The sequence below is a fragment of the Podarcis pityusensis genome, assembly GCF_964106645.2.
Source record: "Podarcis pityusensis genome assembly, chromosome: 4".
Lineage (NCBI taxonomy): Eukaryota > Metazoa > Chordata > Lepidosauria > Squamata > Lacertidae > Podarcis > Podarcis pityusensis.
This window is the reverse complement of record NC_138027.1, coordinates 21,966,833-21,986,723: the sequence shown is the minus strand read 5'-3', so window position 1 is coordinate 21,986,723 and position 19,891 is coordinate 21,966,833. Positions and strand designations below refer to the sequence as shown.

Here is a 19,891-nt window from a genome sequence, read left to right as displayed (position 1 = left end):
GTTAGCAATTTCACTCCTCCGATGCTGCAGATGAGATTGTTGTAAATCACATGCCTGTCTGGGACAAGTGTGGGGAACAGAAGACAGTCTTATGTCTTCCTCTGTAATGTACTTTCACTTTTATTTGTTCTGTTTGTTCTCTTGGAGCTGGAGAGAACGGACGCCATTATGCTTTTGTCTGTACATAATGTGTAAATAAATAGTAAATTAGCTCTACGATGTCTCACTCTTCTTGCTGAGGAAGTGCCAGAAGCTTAGTGTGCATATATCATTCTGGGGAAAATGGCTTTGGCAGTCCCACCCACCATTGAACCCAGTGTGTTTTGACTATACAGTGGTACCTCGGGTTACATATGCTTCAGGTTATAGACTCCGCTAACCCAGAAATAGTACCTCGGGTTAAGAACTTTGCTTCAGGATGAGAACAAAAATCGTGCAGCGGCGGCGCAGCAGCAGCAGGAGGCCCCATTAGCTAAAGTGGTGCTTCAGGTTAAGAACAGACCTCCAGAACGAATTAAGTTCTTAACCCAAGGGACCATTGTACATTATTTTGACTTTAGGCGCAATCCTTGGAATGTAACCTCTGTGTAAATTGCGGGCTTCCTGTGATCTATACCTGTTCAGTTTCTCATTTTTAAAGCTAGTAGTTGATCTTTTATCAGCATAAGTGACTGGATAGGTACTGAAATATACGCTTTCGTAGCCAAAGCACGAAATATGGTTGGTTTATGCCAAAGGTTATATAGTTGATCATGGTTCTTGCAATGTGAGGTTGTGTTGTCATGAACTTTGAAGATTATGTTGTGAAAATAGTGAGTCAGGAGCTGGAATTCATTGACACATTCCAAACATGACCTTCTGTTATCTTGGTATGTCCTCTCAGAAAGTGTTTAAGAATCTCTAGAGGCCATTCCACTTATGCAACAGCAAACCTAGCTACTAGAAGTTCCTGTTGATACATTTGTGCATTTGTGTGCGCACATCTGTGAGGTGCATTTAAAGCTTTAGACTTCCTATTGTGCCTGGAACAATAGAAGTTAAATGCAGCCAGGCTCATGACATGAGGCAAAATTACTGGAAGGTATAAATTAATCTGTAAGGGCAAAAGGAAAATTGGCAGGTATTTCTGCGGTATTGGACAGCACTAATGAGCTCTGGCTTAGAATGAAAAGCTTGCACCGGGTGAGAGTTGAAAAATGTGAAGTAATTAGGCTTGGCTTTTGTACCACAGGAAAGAAACCAGCAACTAGCAGGGGGATTTAATTATAAAATACAGAAGGGAAGAAAGAGATTGATGTCAGTAAGCTTTGTGTGATTGTATTAGACTAATGGAACAAGAGGTCACTGCCTGATTTTTGTTTCTGCTTTAGTCTGGACGAAAAAAGTTTTCAAGGGGCTAGTTTAAATGAAAGTGTAACAGACCTGGATGTGGGAGTGATGGAATACTGTAATTTAGGAATGAAACATGTATAATGCAGCCATAAAAGGTAAAGGGACCCCTGACCATTAGGTCCAGTCGTGACTGACTCTGGGGTTGTGGCGCTCATATTGCTTTATTGGCCGAGGGAGCTGGCGTACAGCTTCCGGGTCATGTGGCCAGCAGGACTAAGCCACTTCTGGCGAACCAGAGCAGCGCACGGAAACGCCGTTTACCTTCCCGCCGGAGCGGTACCTATTTATCTACTTGCACTTTGACGTGCTTTTGAACTTCTAGGTGGGCAGGAGCTAGGACCGAGCAACGGGAGCTCACCCCATTGCGGGGATTTGAACCGCCGACCTTCTGATCAGCAAGTCCTGGGCTCTGTGGTTTAACCCACAATGCAGCCATAGTGGCCTCCAAATGTTGTTGGACTACAGCTGTCATCCTCCTTGACCATTGACCTTCTCGACTGGGCTGATGGGAGTAGGAGCCTAATGTCATCTAGAGGGCACTAGGTAGACAACATCAACATCCATCAACTACACCCACACTCACTTACAGACTAACTGTTAAGACCGTGTTCATGGAAGACAATCTTACTTGGCTACGAGTGATCGCCAAAGAAGAATAAAGAAGAGTAGGTAGAGAAAGCGCTGTAGTACACAGTTCTGCGATTAACACCTGAACTATGTTTTTGGCCTGGCATTAATTTCAATGAAATATCCCTGAGTGACCAAGCTTGTAACTGGACATCAAAGAGTAGCTCCCACATATCCTCCTCCCCACCCCCATCCCGGTTACTTCTAGTAATATAAACCACTTGGTCACACCATTGCTTTTTCCAGCCTGTGCTCAGCTAATTTAATGAGGCAGGGAGATTTGTAGTACAGTGATGTCGCCTCACATATTTTGCATTACTGGATATCTTTTGTGGGGTGGGGAGAGGAGGCAACAGCATAGGGCTGTTTGTTGGAGGAGGAGGAGCTATACATCACCAGTATCATCTAGTCTGGCCTGAAACCTGGTGACCAAATCTTTGCTAGCAAATCCTCCTGAATCCTAAGGGTGTGTGTATTTTTGACGGGCACAGAGTTACTTGAGGTACAATATTAGATGGTGGCTTCAAGGATGGCACCTGATTTGATGACCGATCAGGATGCCTGATGTGATTTCCTTGTTGCCATTGTCTCACCACTGCCTTTCCTTACCCTTCTTCAGGAAGTCAGCCTGAAGATGTGAGGACAAAAATTGGGCAGGGCATGCGTCCATCCTCCTTGGGCGTGTCTGCTTCTAACTTTACCTTTCTGCTTTGGGTGGGAAAGTATGGGGAGCGCTTCTAAATGCATCCTACTGCTCATACCTAGAAGTCCCCTTCCAACTTTTGTGCTAAACATGTGAAGGTTGGGTGTGTCGGGGGTAGCATACACTGAGATGTTGTAGGTTTAGCCTGCACTGAGCCCCCAACACACGCCTAGCCCTTGTGCGTTCAGACTGAATCTCTAAAGAGGGCACTTGTATTGCGGCATGTATAACCCCTGTTATCCATTTGGTAAAGGTTTTGTAGATAGCAATAGTGCTGATTTACATTGCTGTACTAGTTAGAAAGACTTAGATCAGCCTACAGCCCTAGTGCAGCACTGCAGGTTGTAATGTTGCACTGGTACAGTGGTACCTCGGTTTACAAACACCTCGGGTTACAAACACTTTGGGTTACAGACTCCGCTAACATGGAAGTAGTATCTTGGGTTAAGAACTTTGTCCCAGGATGAGAACAGAAATCGTGCGGTGGCGGCACAGCGGCAGCGGGAGGCCCCATTAGCTAAAGTGGTACCTCAGGTTAAGAATGGTTTCAAGTTAAGAACGGACCTCCGGAATGAATTAAGTTCGTAACCAGAGGTACCACTGTACCTATAGTACCCCAGAGGTACTATAGCAGTGTCTGTACTCTATTGTAGGCATTTATTTTTCAGTGCAGTAGCTCACAGGACCAGATAGCGAACTTTTTTGTGAAAGCTTTTGTAAAATGAGTGAGGAGATAATGTGGTGGAAGTTAGTGCCATTTTATCATTCCTTGGTTGAGTGAGTGAAGTGATGACCCAATAAATCATTGTGCTTTGGCTGATAAGCCACCAGGTGCTCAGCTTGTTCCACTGCATCCACTCTCTAACACTTTGCTTATGTTGCAAAAAAAGAAAATGGGGAAATTTATACATATTTTGCACTTATGCTCAAACTCTGCTTTTAATATGGGCCCTGAATCTTTAAAGTGTTGCAGGAGGACTTAATTATGTTTTTGTTGTAATAGATTAGATTGGGAATTCAGTTTTTGCTTGTGTGGTCAGATATAACGTTACTTTTCAGATCTTAGTCCAGCTTTCAGTGAAGAAGCAATGATTGTAATTCTTCTATTTTTAAAAAGCCGTTATCGCTATTCTAATGCACCAGTGGTCTGACAGATTAAAGTAACAAAGTTGCATACTTGCCCAGAATTAGAGTACTGTATTTCACCAAAGTGAAGTTGATTTTTCTCCTTTTCTCTTAATGAAGGCAAAAGTAGATTATGAAAAAGAAGAGCGACGCAAAGAACTGAAGCGACTGCGAGGGGAGGATACATGGATGCTGTCTGATGTGAATGAACGTTTAGAGGAATTGGGAAAGGTGATGTTTGTCACACCAACTAATAAATACTTGTGATTAATGTGTAATGACTATGCTAAAGCAGCATCATATAAAATGATGCTGTTTTTGGCATTGCAGTTGTATTCATTTGTTCTGTAAAAAGGCTTTCACTTGTTCCTGTTGCAAAGGTATGCAGATAGGTAACAATGGTTTAAAGGCAAATATCAAACGTGCTTAACTGTCTGTTTCCTGATAGGTAACCAACTAAAACTAAAATATACCACCTGCTGAAATTCTCAGTGACTTCAGGATGAAAAAGAAAGTTTCACTAGATTTCAAATTAAAACACCAACAGTATAATAATAGTAAAAACAATGGATCAAAAAGTTCTTGGCTAATGCCAAAACAAGCATCACTTACATAAGAGCCTCTCTATTCATTATTGTCTATTATATCTCTGAAGCCAGAGGCATCTGGGGAAGGCCATCTGAAGAAGATATTAAGGACCATGTGATTCATATAGGAGAAGATGGAGGCTTCTTTAAACAGTAGATTAATATTTTAAACAAATCTTCTGCAAGATCCTTTTCTGTGATGGCCCCATCTTTGGGTATTTCCATTTACAGGATGTATGTAACTGTTTTTAACTGTTTTTAAATGGGTTGCTTGTATATACCTGCATGAGCTTTAAGACTGACACCTGAACCCCCAAGATCTCCTGGATTGAAGTTTCCCGCTTCATCGGAACATGTGTATAATTTCTCACAGAAGGCAGCTGTGCACCCTCTTATAGCTTCTCGTTTAACTTTTCAAAACTGTGTTAATCTCTGCTAATCTAATCTGGGATACGATTCAGGAAATCTCATCATAACAATTTGAAGCTTCTGGAAAAATGGTTGCACAGCTACAACTTATATCAACATACAGTGGTACCTTGGTTCTCAAACTTATTCTGTTCCGGAAGTCTCTTCCAAACCAGAGCGTTCCAAAACCCAAGGCGCGCTTTCCCATAGAAGATAATGCAAAATGGATTAATCCATTCCAGATTTTTAAGAACAACCCCTAAAACAGCAATTTAACATGAATTTTACTATCTAATGAGACCGTTGATCCATAAAATGAAAGCAATAAAGAATGTACTGCAGTCACACAGTCAATCAGTAGCTGAACTGGGTTCCACACAGTCACAAAAACAAAAAGAGCCGCAGAAATAAAAACACAAAATAAATAGCAAAAACAGACAGATCTCAGTGTAACACTCAAAACGGAAGTGTGTAACTCAAAACGGAGCACATTCGGCTTCTGAAAAAAGTTCGCAAACCGGAACACTTACTTCCAGGTTTTCAGCGTTCAGGTTCCAAGTTATTTGAGTACTAAGGCGTTTGAGAACCAAGGTACCACTATGTATGTTTATTTCACATGTAGATTCATATTGCTATTTCATAAAATAAGGTGTGCCTTATTACTTCAAGTCTTGTAGCCTGACGTGTTGATATTGGTGTTTCTTTAGGAACATTCTGTTGTCAAAAAGAAGAAAAAGGAGAAGCGTTCAAAAAAACATAAAAAAGAAAAGAAGAGCAAGAAGCATAAAGTTGAAAAAAACAATGATTCATCGGATAGCACCTCTGTAAGTTTTAATAATCTGAGTCACCAGTAGGTCGAAAGCTATTGCCACCAGTATTTGACATTGTCGCTCATATATTTTTTATGTACTTCTAAAGGACAAATATGTTGTACGTTTAAAGTACTATTGCCAGTACAATACAACATAAATCCCTTTTAAAACAAAGAGTGTGGATTCAGTCTCTGCTGTAACTGGATAGCATCTGAATTAAGGCAAGGGCCAGTACTGGTAGCATTTTGGTGTCTCCTAAAAATCTTAATCTCTTGGGCCTTTGCTGGGCATTGATACCAGTTGGGTGCAATAAGCATATCTGTTTGGGCTTAAAGTTGCCTGCAATTTTTTATTTTGTAAGAAAGTTTTAATACGATCTTAATGTATTTTTCTACACCAAGAGAGCGCTTTCTCTGTTGTCATTATAAATCCTCTCAAACTCAACACCAGTGGCAGATACAATTTGTTCAGCGAATTGACAGAAAGTTGAGTTCACAGCAGTACATCATCAAGTTAGCACTCATTCCTGCTCACATTTGCGGGCGTTTCTGGAAGAAGCAGAAATAAGAGGCAAATTCCTCACTGTGTCTCTCATCACATCTCTGTAGTAGCCTCAGCACAGATGTCAGTTAGCCATTAGATATGTTGTCCTGCCAGGCAGAATGATGATGGTGGTGCTTTTAGTGCGATGCTTGGGGAAGGAAAATATTTTTTCAAATTTATTGCTTCTACCGACGCATTTTCAGTGGCTGTGATCTGTACCATAGTGCTGCTCAGGGGAAACATCATACAAAATTAGAGCATGTGTTTTGCATGTGCAAGGTTCTAGGTTCAGTTCTTGGTATCTCTAGTTAATGGACCTCAAGTAAGCAGAAGACCATTGGAGAACTACTGCCAGTCAGACTCCATTATACTTGGCTAGTTTCACCACTGGTTTGACTTTGTGTAAGGCAACTCCTTATATCTGATGGCCAGGATGTTTTCTCTTAGTCTGTGAATTTACTTTGATCTGGTCTTATTTCAGTGTTTAGGTTCTTCTCATATAGAATCGGGGGTTGAATCAACAATGCTGTTATATTTGTAGTGTTTTAATTCAGTACTGTTCACTATGAAAATTTTCACAGATTTTTTAAAAGCCCATTAAATATAAAATGTAACATAAATCAGGAACTATGGAGAGACCTGGTCTTAATAGAGATGTTGGATTCCTCTCTCATTACATATGCTAATCAACTGCATACTATCCCTTACTTTTTTCTGTAGGACTAATTGCTGTCATTAACAGTCATCAACAGGTTTACCATACCCATTGAGTCCATCACCCATCTCCTACTACCCTCCTGAGAAAAACCCCACCCCACCCTCCCACTATATATAAGGGTCTGGTGACTTCTGTTTCAGTGTATCTGAAGAAGTGTGCATGCACACGAAAGCTCATACCAAGAAGAAACTTAGTTGGTCTCTAAGATGCTACTGGACATTTTTTTTTATAATGTATTTTGACATTTTAAAAAACATCAATATAAAACTGTAGCATCAAAGATATGCAAAGCACAAAAACATGTTCTTAAAACTCGGAAGACTGGGAAAATTAAAAGGGCTTCACATGATAGCAAAAAGACTGCAATTGAGGCACCAGGTGAGTCTCTCTAGAGAGGCTATTCAATAATTGTGCTACCCTTGAAAACATTATTTCGTCCCATCTTGCCTCTTTTGGCAGGGAAACATAGAAGAGGGCCTCAGACAATGGTCTTACGGTCTGCAGGCATAAATGGAAAGACAAGAGTCTTCAAGTGACCTGGCCCCAAACAGTTTGATTAGGTTTCTCTCCTGAATGCCTTCTTAATTCTGCCCCCATCTCATTTAAAAGAAAAGAATTGAAATGCAGTATTAATGTTGCCTTTTCTCTCCTCACCCCCATTCTATAGTGCTATAAACCCAGTTTTGTAAGAATCAAATGATACTGGGAAAACCTGCCTCATTTTTAAGAGGTCATTTTAATACAGGAAAAATATACATAAATCATTATTCTTTGAAACAGTGGGTTCAACGTTCAGTAGTCTGCAATCTTATTTAGCATTGTATTAATGGTGATGGCATCCAAGCTAATAAATTGGTCCTGCTTTTCTTTTTGAAAAAAATTGCTTTAATGCATCTCAGCCATTCCTGACTCAGACACCTTTTATCTGCATGTCTCCTGCTCGTGAATGCATGTAATGCCACCTCAATTCTATTAATCTGAAATTTCTTTCCCTTTTTCTTCATGACATAAGGTAGCCCTCTGAAAGTCTGTCACTGTTTCTTTTTTAAACTGGACTGATTTGAAAGGCATAAAGACCTTTTCAGTCCTCTACAAATTTTCTATTTACACCCCGCCTCCCCAATTTGTCTTTAGGATTCATCGGAGGAATGGGTGGAGGCTTCAGTTTCACAGTCTTCAAACACAGAAAAGGCCTGGAACGTGAGCAAGAAAGAATCAGATGATGCAGGAAGTCCCAAGGCAGTTCAGGTAAGCACCTGTGGTTAACTGTTCTGAAGTATTTAGGATTTCTTTTAAGACTTAAGGCTGAAACAGGTGGTGGTTTTCTTAACTTTCAGGGGAGTGATGAGTTTTTTTGGATTGGAGAGTAGGGATTTTAATGCTTTTCTTCATGGCACTCATCCAGTTTATATTATCCATCCAGGAGCTGCACTCAAAGAATAAGGCAGGGAACCCACATTCTTTTCTCTGCAGCTATGAGCAGGTTTAAAAGGTGATGGGTGATGGTTTAAATCAAGAAAATGTCACGGGAGAGCAGAAGGCTCAGTCCCTCCCTTTGGACTACCCCTGAGTTTCTTTCTTTATTAATTAAATTTCTATCCTGCCCTTTCTCTCAAAGGAGCCTATGGTCGGTATAATTAAAAATAAAATACAGACGTGTTTAAAGCATTTAAAAACAGTTGCACATTCTCTCAGCTAGCTAGTAATTTCAAGCAAGCCGCCAAATGCCTGGTTGAACAGGAATCATAGAATTGTTGATTGGAAGGGATCCTGAGGATCCCAAGTCCAACCCCCTGCAGTCCAGGAATATGCAGCTGCCCATACAGGGATCAAACCTGCAACCTTCCTGTTATCAGCACCACGCTGTAGCCAGCGGAGCTATCCAGGTGCTGTTTTTTAAACTACTTCTGAATTAATAATATGGGGGACAGGTGTACCTTACCAGGGTGGGTGCTCCACAAAGGGGGGACTGTCATGCAAGTGTAAGCTTTTTCTTAGCTGAATTATTTTCTGACCAGTTATATAATTATTAGAGTTATTTCTATGCAGTAGAAAAATATCTAGTAGCCTAATTGACTCGCTGCCAACAAAGGTCCGTATAGTTAAAGCTATGGCTTTCCCAGTAGTGATGTATGGAAGTGAGAGCTGGACCATAAAGAAGGCTGATTGCCAAAGAACTGATGCTTTTGAATTATGGTGCTGGAGGAGACTCTTGAGAGTCCCATGGATTGCAAGAAGATCAAACCAATCCGTTCTTAAGGAAATCAGCCCTGAGTGCTCCCTGGAAGGACAGATCGTGAAGCTGAGGCCCCAATATTTTGGCCACCTCATGAGAAGAGAAGACTCCCTGGAAAAGACCCTGATGTTGGGAAAGGTGGAGGGCACAAGGAGAAGGGGACGATTTATTGGATTTATTGTAAATCCAAATGCATTCTTGCTGCACCTTCCCTGTTCTGCCTACTTGCTGCCCCCCTCTGTGTCAGGAGTGCATCATCTTGTCTATCTGGTGTGGCAGGTGCTACTGTACAGCTGCCAGTATCATCCCATTCATTTTATTTTTGTCCTAGGCTTCTGAAATTGCTTTTCTTGAAAGGCCTTCAACCCGGCCCTTGACACTGTAGATACAATTTTGTGCTTCCAAATGAAGGCGCAGATAAATATGTACACTAATTGGAACCACTTAATGGTCCATCTGATGTCTGGGCACAGTTTTGAGTAGCTACGTGTCATGAAAGCTCTGTAGTGCACCTGTGACCCATGATGGATGATGCATCTGCCAAATTGGCCTGGACACATACTGAAGCTGTGTGCAAAGAGAGCCATTTATTTTTCAGCACTCTTGGGTTTAGGGGTATGCAAATTCTCCTGGAGGAATGAGTCACAAAATATAAGACCCAAATGGAGGAAATGAAAAATCCATATTATTAATCTTGATATGAATTTGGATATGTTCTCACTCCCACATGTACCACCACACAGAAACACACACACACACACACACACACACTATGTTAAAAAGTATGAAAAAAAAGAATATTAGAGGAATCTTGTCTATGAATTCTCATAAGACCTTTTAATGAAATTCCTATTTTATGTGTACCAAAAAAAAGTATTCAAAGTATCGACCGAGCATTCTGATTTCAACATCACTAAGTTTGGCTTTGACTCCCCAAAAAAGTCTCAGACCAGGTCATTACTGAATTTGTGTTGGTCATAATGTGCAAGAAATTATCTGGTTTTATTTACAGAGGGATGAGTGGATGTCCTTGGATTTTATGTCTGTGAAAACATTGTCTTCAGCAGCACTGAAGGCTGAAAAGCAAATGGAAAAATTACTGGAGAAACAGAAAGCGCAAGAAGATCAACAGGTATGTTAGGTTCTTAACTAGTGTAGTGTTATGAGAAACTAGTAATAGTGGTGAGCTTATGGTACTTATTAGCTGCCTGAAATAAAAATTGGATTTCTTCAAGTAGCAGCCTTCCATTTTGGGACTTTGGCTGTTTTTTATTGAACATTAGCATCAGGCATTGCTCTGCAAAATAAGTCATTGGTTCTTTGATTAACTTTCAGTAGACAATTTTGGTTGGCAACCTTTATACTTCTTAAAATGTTTAAAACAGCTCCCCACGGACCCTAATCAAACTTGTCCAACAATCCTGATTGTTTACTTGTTCTATATTGGGTTTCCATTTTGGTGTCTAAAACATATCAATCATGTGGTAAGAATATTAGCAAAGCACTCTATCATTTATATCAAGATAGTTTAAGTAAACCAATTGTTCATTTACCTTTTATTTGAATCTTCGGTACTGCAAAGAAGTGATTGGATCACCCCCACCCTTATTTAATGCATTACAGGTTTGATGAAGCTAAAGCACTCTCCATTTTCAGTTCAGTTAGGGAATTTTATATTTTCAAAATGCTATTGATAGTTTTGAATAAATTAAGAATCTTTATTGCTTAAAGTCACAGGCTATCACAATAGCAAACAATCATTTTGACTCATTCAAAAAATAAATAAATAAAGGAAACAAAACACACACACACACACACACACACACACACACACACATGAAAAATAGAAAACAGAAAAATAGTGTTCTCTCCAATACAGATCATATGTAGAGTAAGGTCTATAGGTATTTAAAAGTGCCATCAAACAAAAGGACATATCCCAGCTACCCACTTCCAGGGTTTTTGAATCCTGGCTCATATTTTCTTAGCTGTAAGAGCAAATTTTGTTTTTTTGGGTGGTAAAGTAAAGTCACGGAAGACTATGGGGTTGCGGCGCTCATCTCGCTTTACTGGCCAAGGGAGCCGGTATATAGCTTCCGGGTCATGTGGCCAGCATGACTAAGCCGCTTCTGGCGAACCACTTGCACTTTGACGTGCTTTCGAACTGCTAGGTTGGCAGGAGCAGGGACCGAGCAACAGGAGCTCACCCCGTTGCGGGATTCCAACCGCCGACCTTCTGATCGGCAAGTCCTAGGCTCTGTGGTTTAACCCACAGCGCCACCCGCGTCCCTAGTGAACACATATTTGCCTGCAGGCAAAATACATACCTGGTCCAGGAGGGCTCAATATGACAGGCACCAAAGGACACAATTAAGAAATTTGTGCCTATGGTGCTCATATAAAAGACCACTTAGTAGCAGTAGTGGCTGGCAGGGTGGTGGGGGTGGGGGTCTCACAACTTCCAAACATGGTTTCCGCTTACTGGGAGAGTGAGGGGCAAGAGACCAGGAAGCTTGACACAGTGTGGGTGTGGCAATGGAGCCTATCTTCAGTTCCTTCTTACCACACATGCACCCCCTAACTTCTCCCCCTCTCCCTCCTGGTAAGTAGCAGTGGTGCGTGGTGTTGAGAAGCCGGGAGAGCAACTGGTAGCTGCTACTTAGTAAGTAAGGGAGACATCCTCAACCTTGCCAGACTTCATATTTTTGCAGCTGCATAGTTTTAGAAGCCAAAGTACAACATTTATAAAAAAACTGATGCTCCGTACAGAATTATTTAAGATGCAGCTAGTATCGAAGTGTGCTTGATATGGGGGTGAAGGGGGCTTCCACAAAGCTGCCGTTGATTTTGTTTCTGTTTTGTAAACAGGCCATTCTTTCTGAAAGAGAGCTCAACCCCTACTGGAAAGATGGAGGCACAGGCTTGCCAACGCAAGAGAGCACATCAACAAAAGGTAACATCTTTTTATACAAGTTATAGGGCAGCTCTGTTTCTCTTCTCTGCAACCCCTTATTCATGCTAAAATAAAACTAAATATTTGCATGCAGATTCTACTACGATCTCTGGATTAAATCTTAGCACATAGCCTTGCAGAATATATTTTTAAAACCTTGAGTGGCTTGACCTTCAGTTTGTACAGCGGAATTCTTCCTTGTGAACTAATTAAAACAGAAAACCTGATTGCGTTAGGACATGATGAACTGTTGTCATCTCATTTGGTCTCTTTCATTCCATTACACCCATTGTAGCTTTAAAATATTCAGCCGCTGAAGTCTGTGAGTCCCATTTTCAGTGAAGTGAAATTGGGATGCAGTTGGTGAAGAATATTATTTATGTAACCTTTCCCCCCACTTCACTTCTTCCTCAAGGGTTATTTTGTCTGTTTGTGGTAAGAGCAGATGAGGGAAAAAATGTACTTTTCAACACATTGTATCCACTTTATAAAATTGTACAAACAGTTGTGTTTTGAATGGTAGAGATTGTCGTATGAAAGTTATTCCTCTGCCCTTTTAGAAAGACTTAAGAGGAACAAATCCCATCTACCTATTATACCATCAAGATAAATGTTTCGATATTTCGGTTCTGTGTATGTACTATTAAAGAGCCTTCTTTTCTTGGAGGTGAAGAGAGGTGGAATAAACTACCAAGGTATCCGTCTGGGGTGGCGGTCTGAGTTAGGGGAGGGTGGTTCCAGTCCTTTGCAGTGGTTCCAGTCCTACTTGGATAGTCGTTTCCAGAGGGTGATGCTTGGGGAGTTCTCTTCGACCTCGTGGAATCCTGAATGTGGAGTTCTTCCAGGTTCTATTTATCCCCCATGCTGTTTAACATCTACATGAAACCGCCGGGTGGGGTAACCTGGAGTTTTGGAGTGCATTGTCAGCAATATGCCAATGACACACAGCTCTACTTCTCCTTTACATCTGCAGGTGAGACAGTGGATGTGCTGGACCGTTGTCTTGCCTTGGTAACGGACTAGATGAGAGGCACTAAACTCAAGCTCAATCTAGATAAGATTGAGGCACTGTTGGTGGGTGGTTGCCTAGACTGAATGAATAGGAGGTTGCCTGCTTTTGATGGGGTTACACTCCCTCTGAAGGAGTGGGTACGTAATTTGGGGGTGCTTCTGGATCCTTGGCTGTTGCTTGAGGCTCAGGTGGTCTCAGGAGTGTAGAGTGCCTTCCATCAGCTTCGGCTGGTGGCCCAGCGGTACCCCTATCTGGACAGGGATAGCTTAACTTCTGTTGTCAATGCTCTGGTAACCTCTAGGTTAGATTACTACAACATCTTATACGTAGGGCTGCCTCTGAAAGTGGTTCAGAAATTTCAACTGGTGCATAATTTGGTGGCTGCAGTGTCTGACAGTTAGATTCTGGTCTGAATTCAAAGTGCTGGTTTTGACCTATAAAGCCTTACGCAGTTCAGGACCGAAGTATCTCAAGGGCCACCTCTCTCCATATGAACTGATCTGGACTCTGCAATCATCATCAGAGATTGTTCCTTGCGTGCCTCCTCTATAAGAGGTCCGGAGGGTGGCAACACAAGAGGGGGCCTTTTCTGTGGTGGCTCCCCGTTTGTGTAGTCCAAAACATTTGGAGGGAACCAGGTTGGCAAAGGCTGTGATAGAGCCAAATACTTCAGACTAAGAACTGCATTTGGGAAAGTAAGTAAGCAAGGGACATATTTTGGCAATTCAAGTTTAAATGGTTTAGATGTACATCTATAGAAAGAGGAATGTATGAAATAACCCTCATTCTTCCGAACCCAAAGGGTGCTCATCAATGGTTCCTCCTCATCCTGGAGAAGAGTGACTAGTGGGGTGCCACAGGGTTCTGTCTTGGGCCCGGTCTTATTCAACATCTTTATCAACGACTTGGATGATCAGGGCATCCTGATCAAATTTGCAGATGACACCAAACTGGGAGGGGTGGCTAACACCCCAGAGGACAGGATCACACTTCAAAACGACCTTGACAGATTAGAGAACTGGGCCAAAACAAACAAGATGAATTTTAACAGGAAGAAATGTAAAGTATTGCACTTGGGCAAAAAAAATGAGAGGCACAAATACAAGATGGGTGACACCTGGCTTGAGAGCAGTACATGTTAAAAGGATCTAGGAGTCTTGGTTGACCACAAACTTGACATGAGCCAACAGTGTGACGCGGCAGCTAAAAAAGCCAATGCAATTCTGGGCTGCATCAATAGGAGTATAGCATCTAGATCAAGGGAAGTAATAGTGCCACTGTATTCTGCTCTGGTCAGACCTCACCTGGAGTACTGTGTCCAGTTCTGGGCACCACAGTTCAAGAAGGGCACTGACAAACTGGAACGTGTCCAGAGGAGGGCAACCAAAATGGTCAAAGGCCTGGAAACGATGCCTTATGAGGAACGGCTAAGGGAGCTGGGCATGTTTAGCCTGGAGAAGAGGAGGTTAAGGGGTGATATGATAGCCATGTTCAAATATATAAAAGGATGTCACATAGAGGAGGGAGAAAGGTTGTTTTCTGCTGCTCCAGAGAAGCGGACACGGAGCAATGGATCCAAACTACAAGAAAGAAGATTCCACCTAAACATTAGGAAGAACTTCCTGACAGTAAGAGCTGTTTGACAGTGGAATTTGCTGCCAAGGAGTGTGGTGGAGTCTCCTTCTTTGGAGGTCTTTAAGCAGAGGCTTGACAACCATATGTCAGGAGTGCTCTGATGGTGTTTCCTGCTTGGCAGGGGGTTGGACTCGATGGCCCTTGTGGTCTCTTCCAACTCTATGATTCTATGATTCCTTTATGAATGCTGCCTTATCTGTGATAATGAGTTTGCTTTCTATAGATTCCCTTTCCACATTCCCAGTTTCTCAAGCAGAAACTGAATAACAATCTTCTTTCGGAGCCTGTTCTCTGAATTTGCTAGAATAATGATTGGCAAGAAGATGGGGAGCCTGTTAATTCTGCTCTCGACACATTTGAAATAGGACTAATATTAAAGCGAGTTGGGCTGTGTTTCCAAATAAGTGTAAGAACATGAGCTCAGAATGGAGAGCCGTGCCAGTGTGAAGTATATTTCTGGCAGAGCTAGCATATGTTACGTCTATGACGCACGACATATGTAGTTAGTGATAAGGTTATGATGTTAACTTGTAGTATGCAAATATCCCAATTAATTGCTTTCTTTTGTAGTGACAGCAGTCGAAGATGGTGGGTTAAGTTGGCTGAAGAAATCCTACCAAAGAATGAAGGAGCAGTCTGAGAGAGAGAAACGGGATTTGGAAGAAATTGTGGCTGAAAGATATGGTGTAAGTTCTGGAAGCGTACTATTTCCCCCTACCATAAAATATTAGTGCAGTGGAAAAACGTTGTTCCCTCGTAAAGCAGCAATAAGTAAATCTACCTCGTCTCAAGCAAAAAAGAGGAAAGAAAGAAAGAAAGAAAGAAAGAAAGAAAGAAAGGACCAATGCAATCCAATCTTAATTCATATGGTTTCAGTAGATATTGATGTAGATATAAAATTATAATTTATAATTGGACTCACAAGTATAGGTCCAGTTCTATAAAAGTAAGGAAACACTTGGTTTGTGATAACATATAGTTTATGTTTGGTAGTGTTCACTTCATGGCTGCTGTCCAGCTGTGTGTACATTAGTCAGAGCTGTGCAAGTGTAATCCTGTGCACAGAGTAGTCTATCTGTTTTGGGCCACACATTTCCTCCAGTATCTCTAAATGGTTTCCAGTGTATCAAGATCAGTACATTGAAAACCAACACTTAGGATTGAATCCAGTGCGGCACTAAGTAACCATCCCATTAGTGCAAGGATTTGTGCTTGTGCAATGTGACCCGCCCCCGCTCCCCAACACTCAGCCAGCTCGCCTGTGTCTGCCCAAATCTGCTTCCGAGGATTAGGCAAACGCTCATATTAGAGAAACAACCACATCTGGTGCTGGTGGGTGGAATAGAGGGAGTGGAAGTCCTATTGTGCAAGTGTACATCCTTTCAGTGATGGGACAATTACTTAGTGCTGCCTTGGATGCAAGTCTTAGCATTGTAGAGGCAGCTCACAGATATGGCTAGGAGTGATAGAGAGACCAAGACGTGAATCCAGACTTAGAATGGACCCATTGAAATTGATGGGGTGTAAGTTAGTCATGACTTGGTCCTTTTGATTTCAGCTGGGGTTTTTGTAAGCATAACAGAGTCTGGATTCAGCCCCATGGAGTTAGCTTTGGAATATCTCCTGTTAAAACCAGTGGGGGGATTGTTAGCAGACTTATATAGCTTGTGTGTCCATCTCAAACATAGTTTGTTTAAGAATGTACCACGCTCTTTTCATCATGCCGTTACGTTCTCAATTGCTGCTTTATGCTAAAATGTCATATGCTTTCCCTTCTTTATTGCAGTCAATGGAGCTATTTCAGTCAAGACTTGAAGAAGCCGAAAAAGCAGTAGCCCCCCAGAAAGCTTATTATAGGAGAGGCTGGCAGAAATGTAAATATTCTAGAAACGAATGTAGTACAAGACAGGAGGAGGAAAAAGGGGAGCAAGAGCAAAGCAGTATAGAAAAACGTGCAGTGAAAGAACAACTGGAGGAGAGATTTAATAAAGAATATTTTCCAGAACAGAGAAGTTACAAGAGAGACAGACCAACAGCAGATAGAGAATCGAGGCATAGCAATAAAGCCTTTCCCTATAGAACTGCGAAGGAGTCTTATCAGATAAGAAATTATGATAAACCTTTTTCAAGCCCTTTCAAAGCTGCATTCTTGAAACCTAATGATGATGGGGACCAAGGCAGCAGGCTGCAGAGTCCTGCATCCCACTTACTTACTCCTACTTCGATGAGTCGTGGTTTCAGAAAGCCTGGCTATAGCGATGATGCTACCCCAAGATGGCGCAAAGCAGAGCCCAAGGAAGAGGATGCAAGAGCCACCCTGGATGAAAACCCACTAAAAACTGAAATGGCTGTTACCCATAGTGAGAAAGATTCAAGAAATAAACAGGAAGAGATACCAAAAGGTGCAGTTCCAAGATGGCGCAAAGCACAACCCAAGGAAGAAGAAGCAAGACCCACCCTTGATGAAAACTTGTTAAATACTGAAATGGCTGTTACCAGTAGGGAGAAAGATTCAAGCGAGAAACAGGAGGAGATCCCCAGAGGTGCTGTACCAAAAAAGGAGCCACAGGACAGCAAATCGTCTATCGGGTATTTAATTTAATTTTATTTTGTGGGAAGGTATTGACTGTTTTTGGTTGAGGTTTACTTTTTAGGATTGCAACCTTTTCGTTGTTGTTGATCATCGCTTTTCTGCCTACATACTGGCTAAGTACATGTCATGAGGCTTGTGTAATTTTAAAGAAAATAATTTTTTTTTAAAAGCTGGTGCTCAAATCAGCCTGGAAACAACTTCCCATTTATCTGGAAGTTCTTCCCCCTAATTCATGGAGCTCTGTAGTTACTCAGTGGCAAGAGAAACCTGCACTGCATTTGCTCAGGGGAACGTTAATCTGTTTTTCAAATTCTGTAAGTTGAGAGCTGGCCTCGAAAGCAAATGAAGTTGGCTTTGAAAGCAAATGAAGCCTTGCAATTAAACAAAAGGGTGCCTGAAATTACGCTCTGTGTGCCTGGTGGGATTAGGCTTCCCTCTCAGCCCGCCTACCATCCACACATAGGGCACATATTTGTTGTAGGGACTACAGTCATACCTCAGGTTAAATGTGCTTCAGGTTGAGCGTTTTCAGGTTATGCTCTGCGGCGACCCGGAAGTAACGGAGTACGTTACTTCCGGGTTTTGCCGCTCATGCATGTGCAGATGCTCAAAATGATGTCACGCGCATGCGCGAAAGTGGCGAATCGCGACCCACACACGTGCAGACATGGGTTGCGTTCGCTTCAGGATGCGAATGGGGCTCCGAAACGTACCACTGTATCACTATTATATACCACCCTTCATCCGATGATCACAGGGCATCTTACAGTATAAAGCCTAAACTCATAAAGGTGCCTGGTTACTTGTAAAGAAAGGATGGGGGAGAGGACACGTCAAAGGGGGCACCGGAAATAATTCATTTAGTCCAACATGCCCCTGAAGAATCCCTTGACTTAATCTGAGTGGATTTAAACCACTAGCCTCTTAAGACGTGTTCCAAGACTTGAAACACATTGGACTAAATCCTGTTCAGTGCTATGTGGAGGTCTTTTCTGTCTCCTGCCCCCTGGTCCTTAGATAAAACATAAGAGATGTAAAAAGGTTTAGGAGGCACAAAACAAATATCGAGGGTATGATGCTAGTGGGTGCTGTTCAGCTCTGAACTTTTTCTTTGGGAAAAATCCACAGAACCTTTTAAGTTAAAAAGCTATTAGCCTTGGTATAAACTTTATCTCTTAGTAGTATGTTGATTTCATTTGTATGCAGACAACATGCTTTTCTTTTCAACTTGGATGGCAATTGAGTGTGTCTGTACACTGCGAAATAGTTTTTTGTTTTTTTAGTATTCTGCCCAAGAGAAGGGATGTGGAGCAAAGTGTTTCTGATTCTTCAGGGTGAATGGCGCTACCTAGATGCGAAGTTGATGATACCACTTACTTGAAATACTTGGAAGACTGAAACACTTTGTGCTACATTTACGATGCACATTTAGACAAACCTGAGCTGAGTGGATTCACTTTCTAACCTCTTTCTCCCAAGCATTTGCATTTCCTGTACAAAGAACTTTTAAGTCTCGAGAAGCACGAACTTCATAGAATCATAGAATCTTAGAGTTGGAAGGGTCATCTAGTCCAACTCCCTGCAATGCAGGAATCTCAGCTAAAGCATCCATTACAGATGGCCATCCAACCTCTGTTTAAAAACCTCCAAGGAAGAAGAGTCCACCACTTCTTATGGGAGTATGTTCCACTGCTGAACAGCTCTTACTGTCAGAAAGTTTTGCAACTTGAAGCCATTGGTTCAAGTCCTACCCTCCAGAGCAGGAGAAAACAAGCATGCTCCCTCCTCCATGTGACAGCCCTTAAGGTAGTTGAAGATAGCTATCATATCTCCTCTCAGTCTCCTTTTTTCCAGGCTAAACATACACAGCTCCTTCAACTGTTCCTCTTAAGGCTTGGCTTCCAGACCCTTGATCATCTTGGTTGTCTTCCTCTGCACATGTTCCAGCTTGTCAACATCCTTCTTAAATTGTATTCCAAGTGTGGTCTGACCAAAGCATAATAGAGTGGTACTATTACTTCCCTTGATCTGGACACTATACTTCTGCTGATGCAGCTTAGAATTGCTGCTGCATCACACTGTTGACTCATGTTAAGCTTGTGGTCCACCAAAACCCCTAGATCCTTTTCACATGTACTTCTAGTAAGTCAGGTGTCCTCCACCCTATATTTGTGCATTTGGTTCTTCCTGCCTAGGTGCAGAACCTTACATTTGTCCCTATTGAAATTCATTTTGTTAGCTTGTGCCCAGTTCTCCAGTCTGTTATGGTCATTTTGAATTCTGATTCTGTCTTCTTTAGCATTAACTACCCCTCCCAGTTTGGTGTCATCTGCAAATTTGATGAGCACCCCCTCAGTTCCTTCATCCAATTCATTTATAAAGACATCGAACAACAATGGGCCTAGGACAACCCTGCGGCACCCCACTTGTCATTTTTTTCCAGGATGACGAGGGACCATTTATGACTACTCTTTGGGTTTGGTCAATCAACCAGCTACAAATCCACCTAACAGTTAGCTTGTTCAACCCACATTTTATCAGCTTCCT

The 19,891-nt window shown here is 41.9% G+C and overlaps 1 protein-coding gene across 1 annotated transcript in view; it reads left to right on the top strand.

Annotated features, from left to right (window-relative positions):
• CWF19L2 (CWF19 like cell cycle control factor 2) overlaps nucleotides 1-19,891 on the top strand; it is a 74,529-nt gene that overhangs the window by 11,139 nt on the left and 43,499 nt on the right. The window contains exons 2-8 of the mRNA XM_081001891.1: nucleotides 3,968-4,078; nucleotides 5,550-5,666; nucleotides 8,050-8,163; nucleotides 10,164-10,283; nucleotides 12,020-12,104; nucleotides 15,322-15,437; nucleotides 16,538-17,340. Coding sequence (XP_080858017.1) covers nucleotides 3,968-4,078; nucleotides 5,550-5,666; nucleotides 8,050-8,163; nucleotides 10,164-10,283; nucleotides 12,020-12,104; nucleotides 15,322-15,437; nucleotides 16,538-17,340 — 1,466 coding nt within the window. The remainder of the gene's footprint in view (nucleotides 1-3,967; nucleotides 4,079-5,549; nucleotides 5,667-8,049; nucleotides 8,164-10,163; nucleotides 10,284-12,019; nucleotides 12,105-15,321; nucleotides 15,438-16,537; nucleotides 17,341-19,891) is intronic.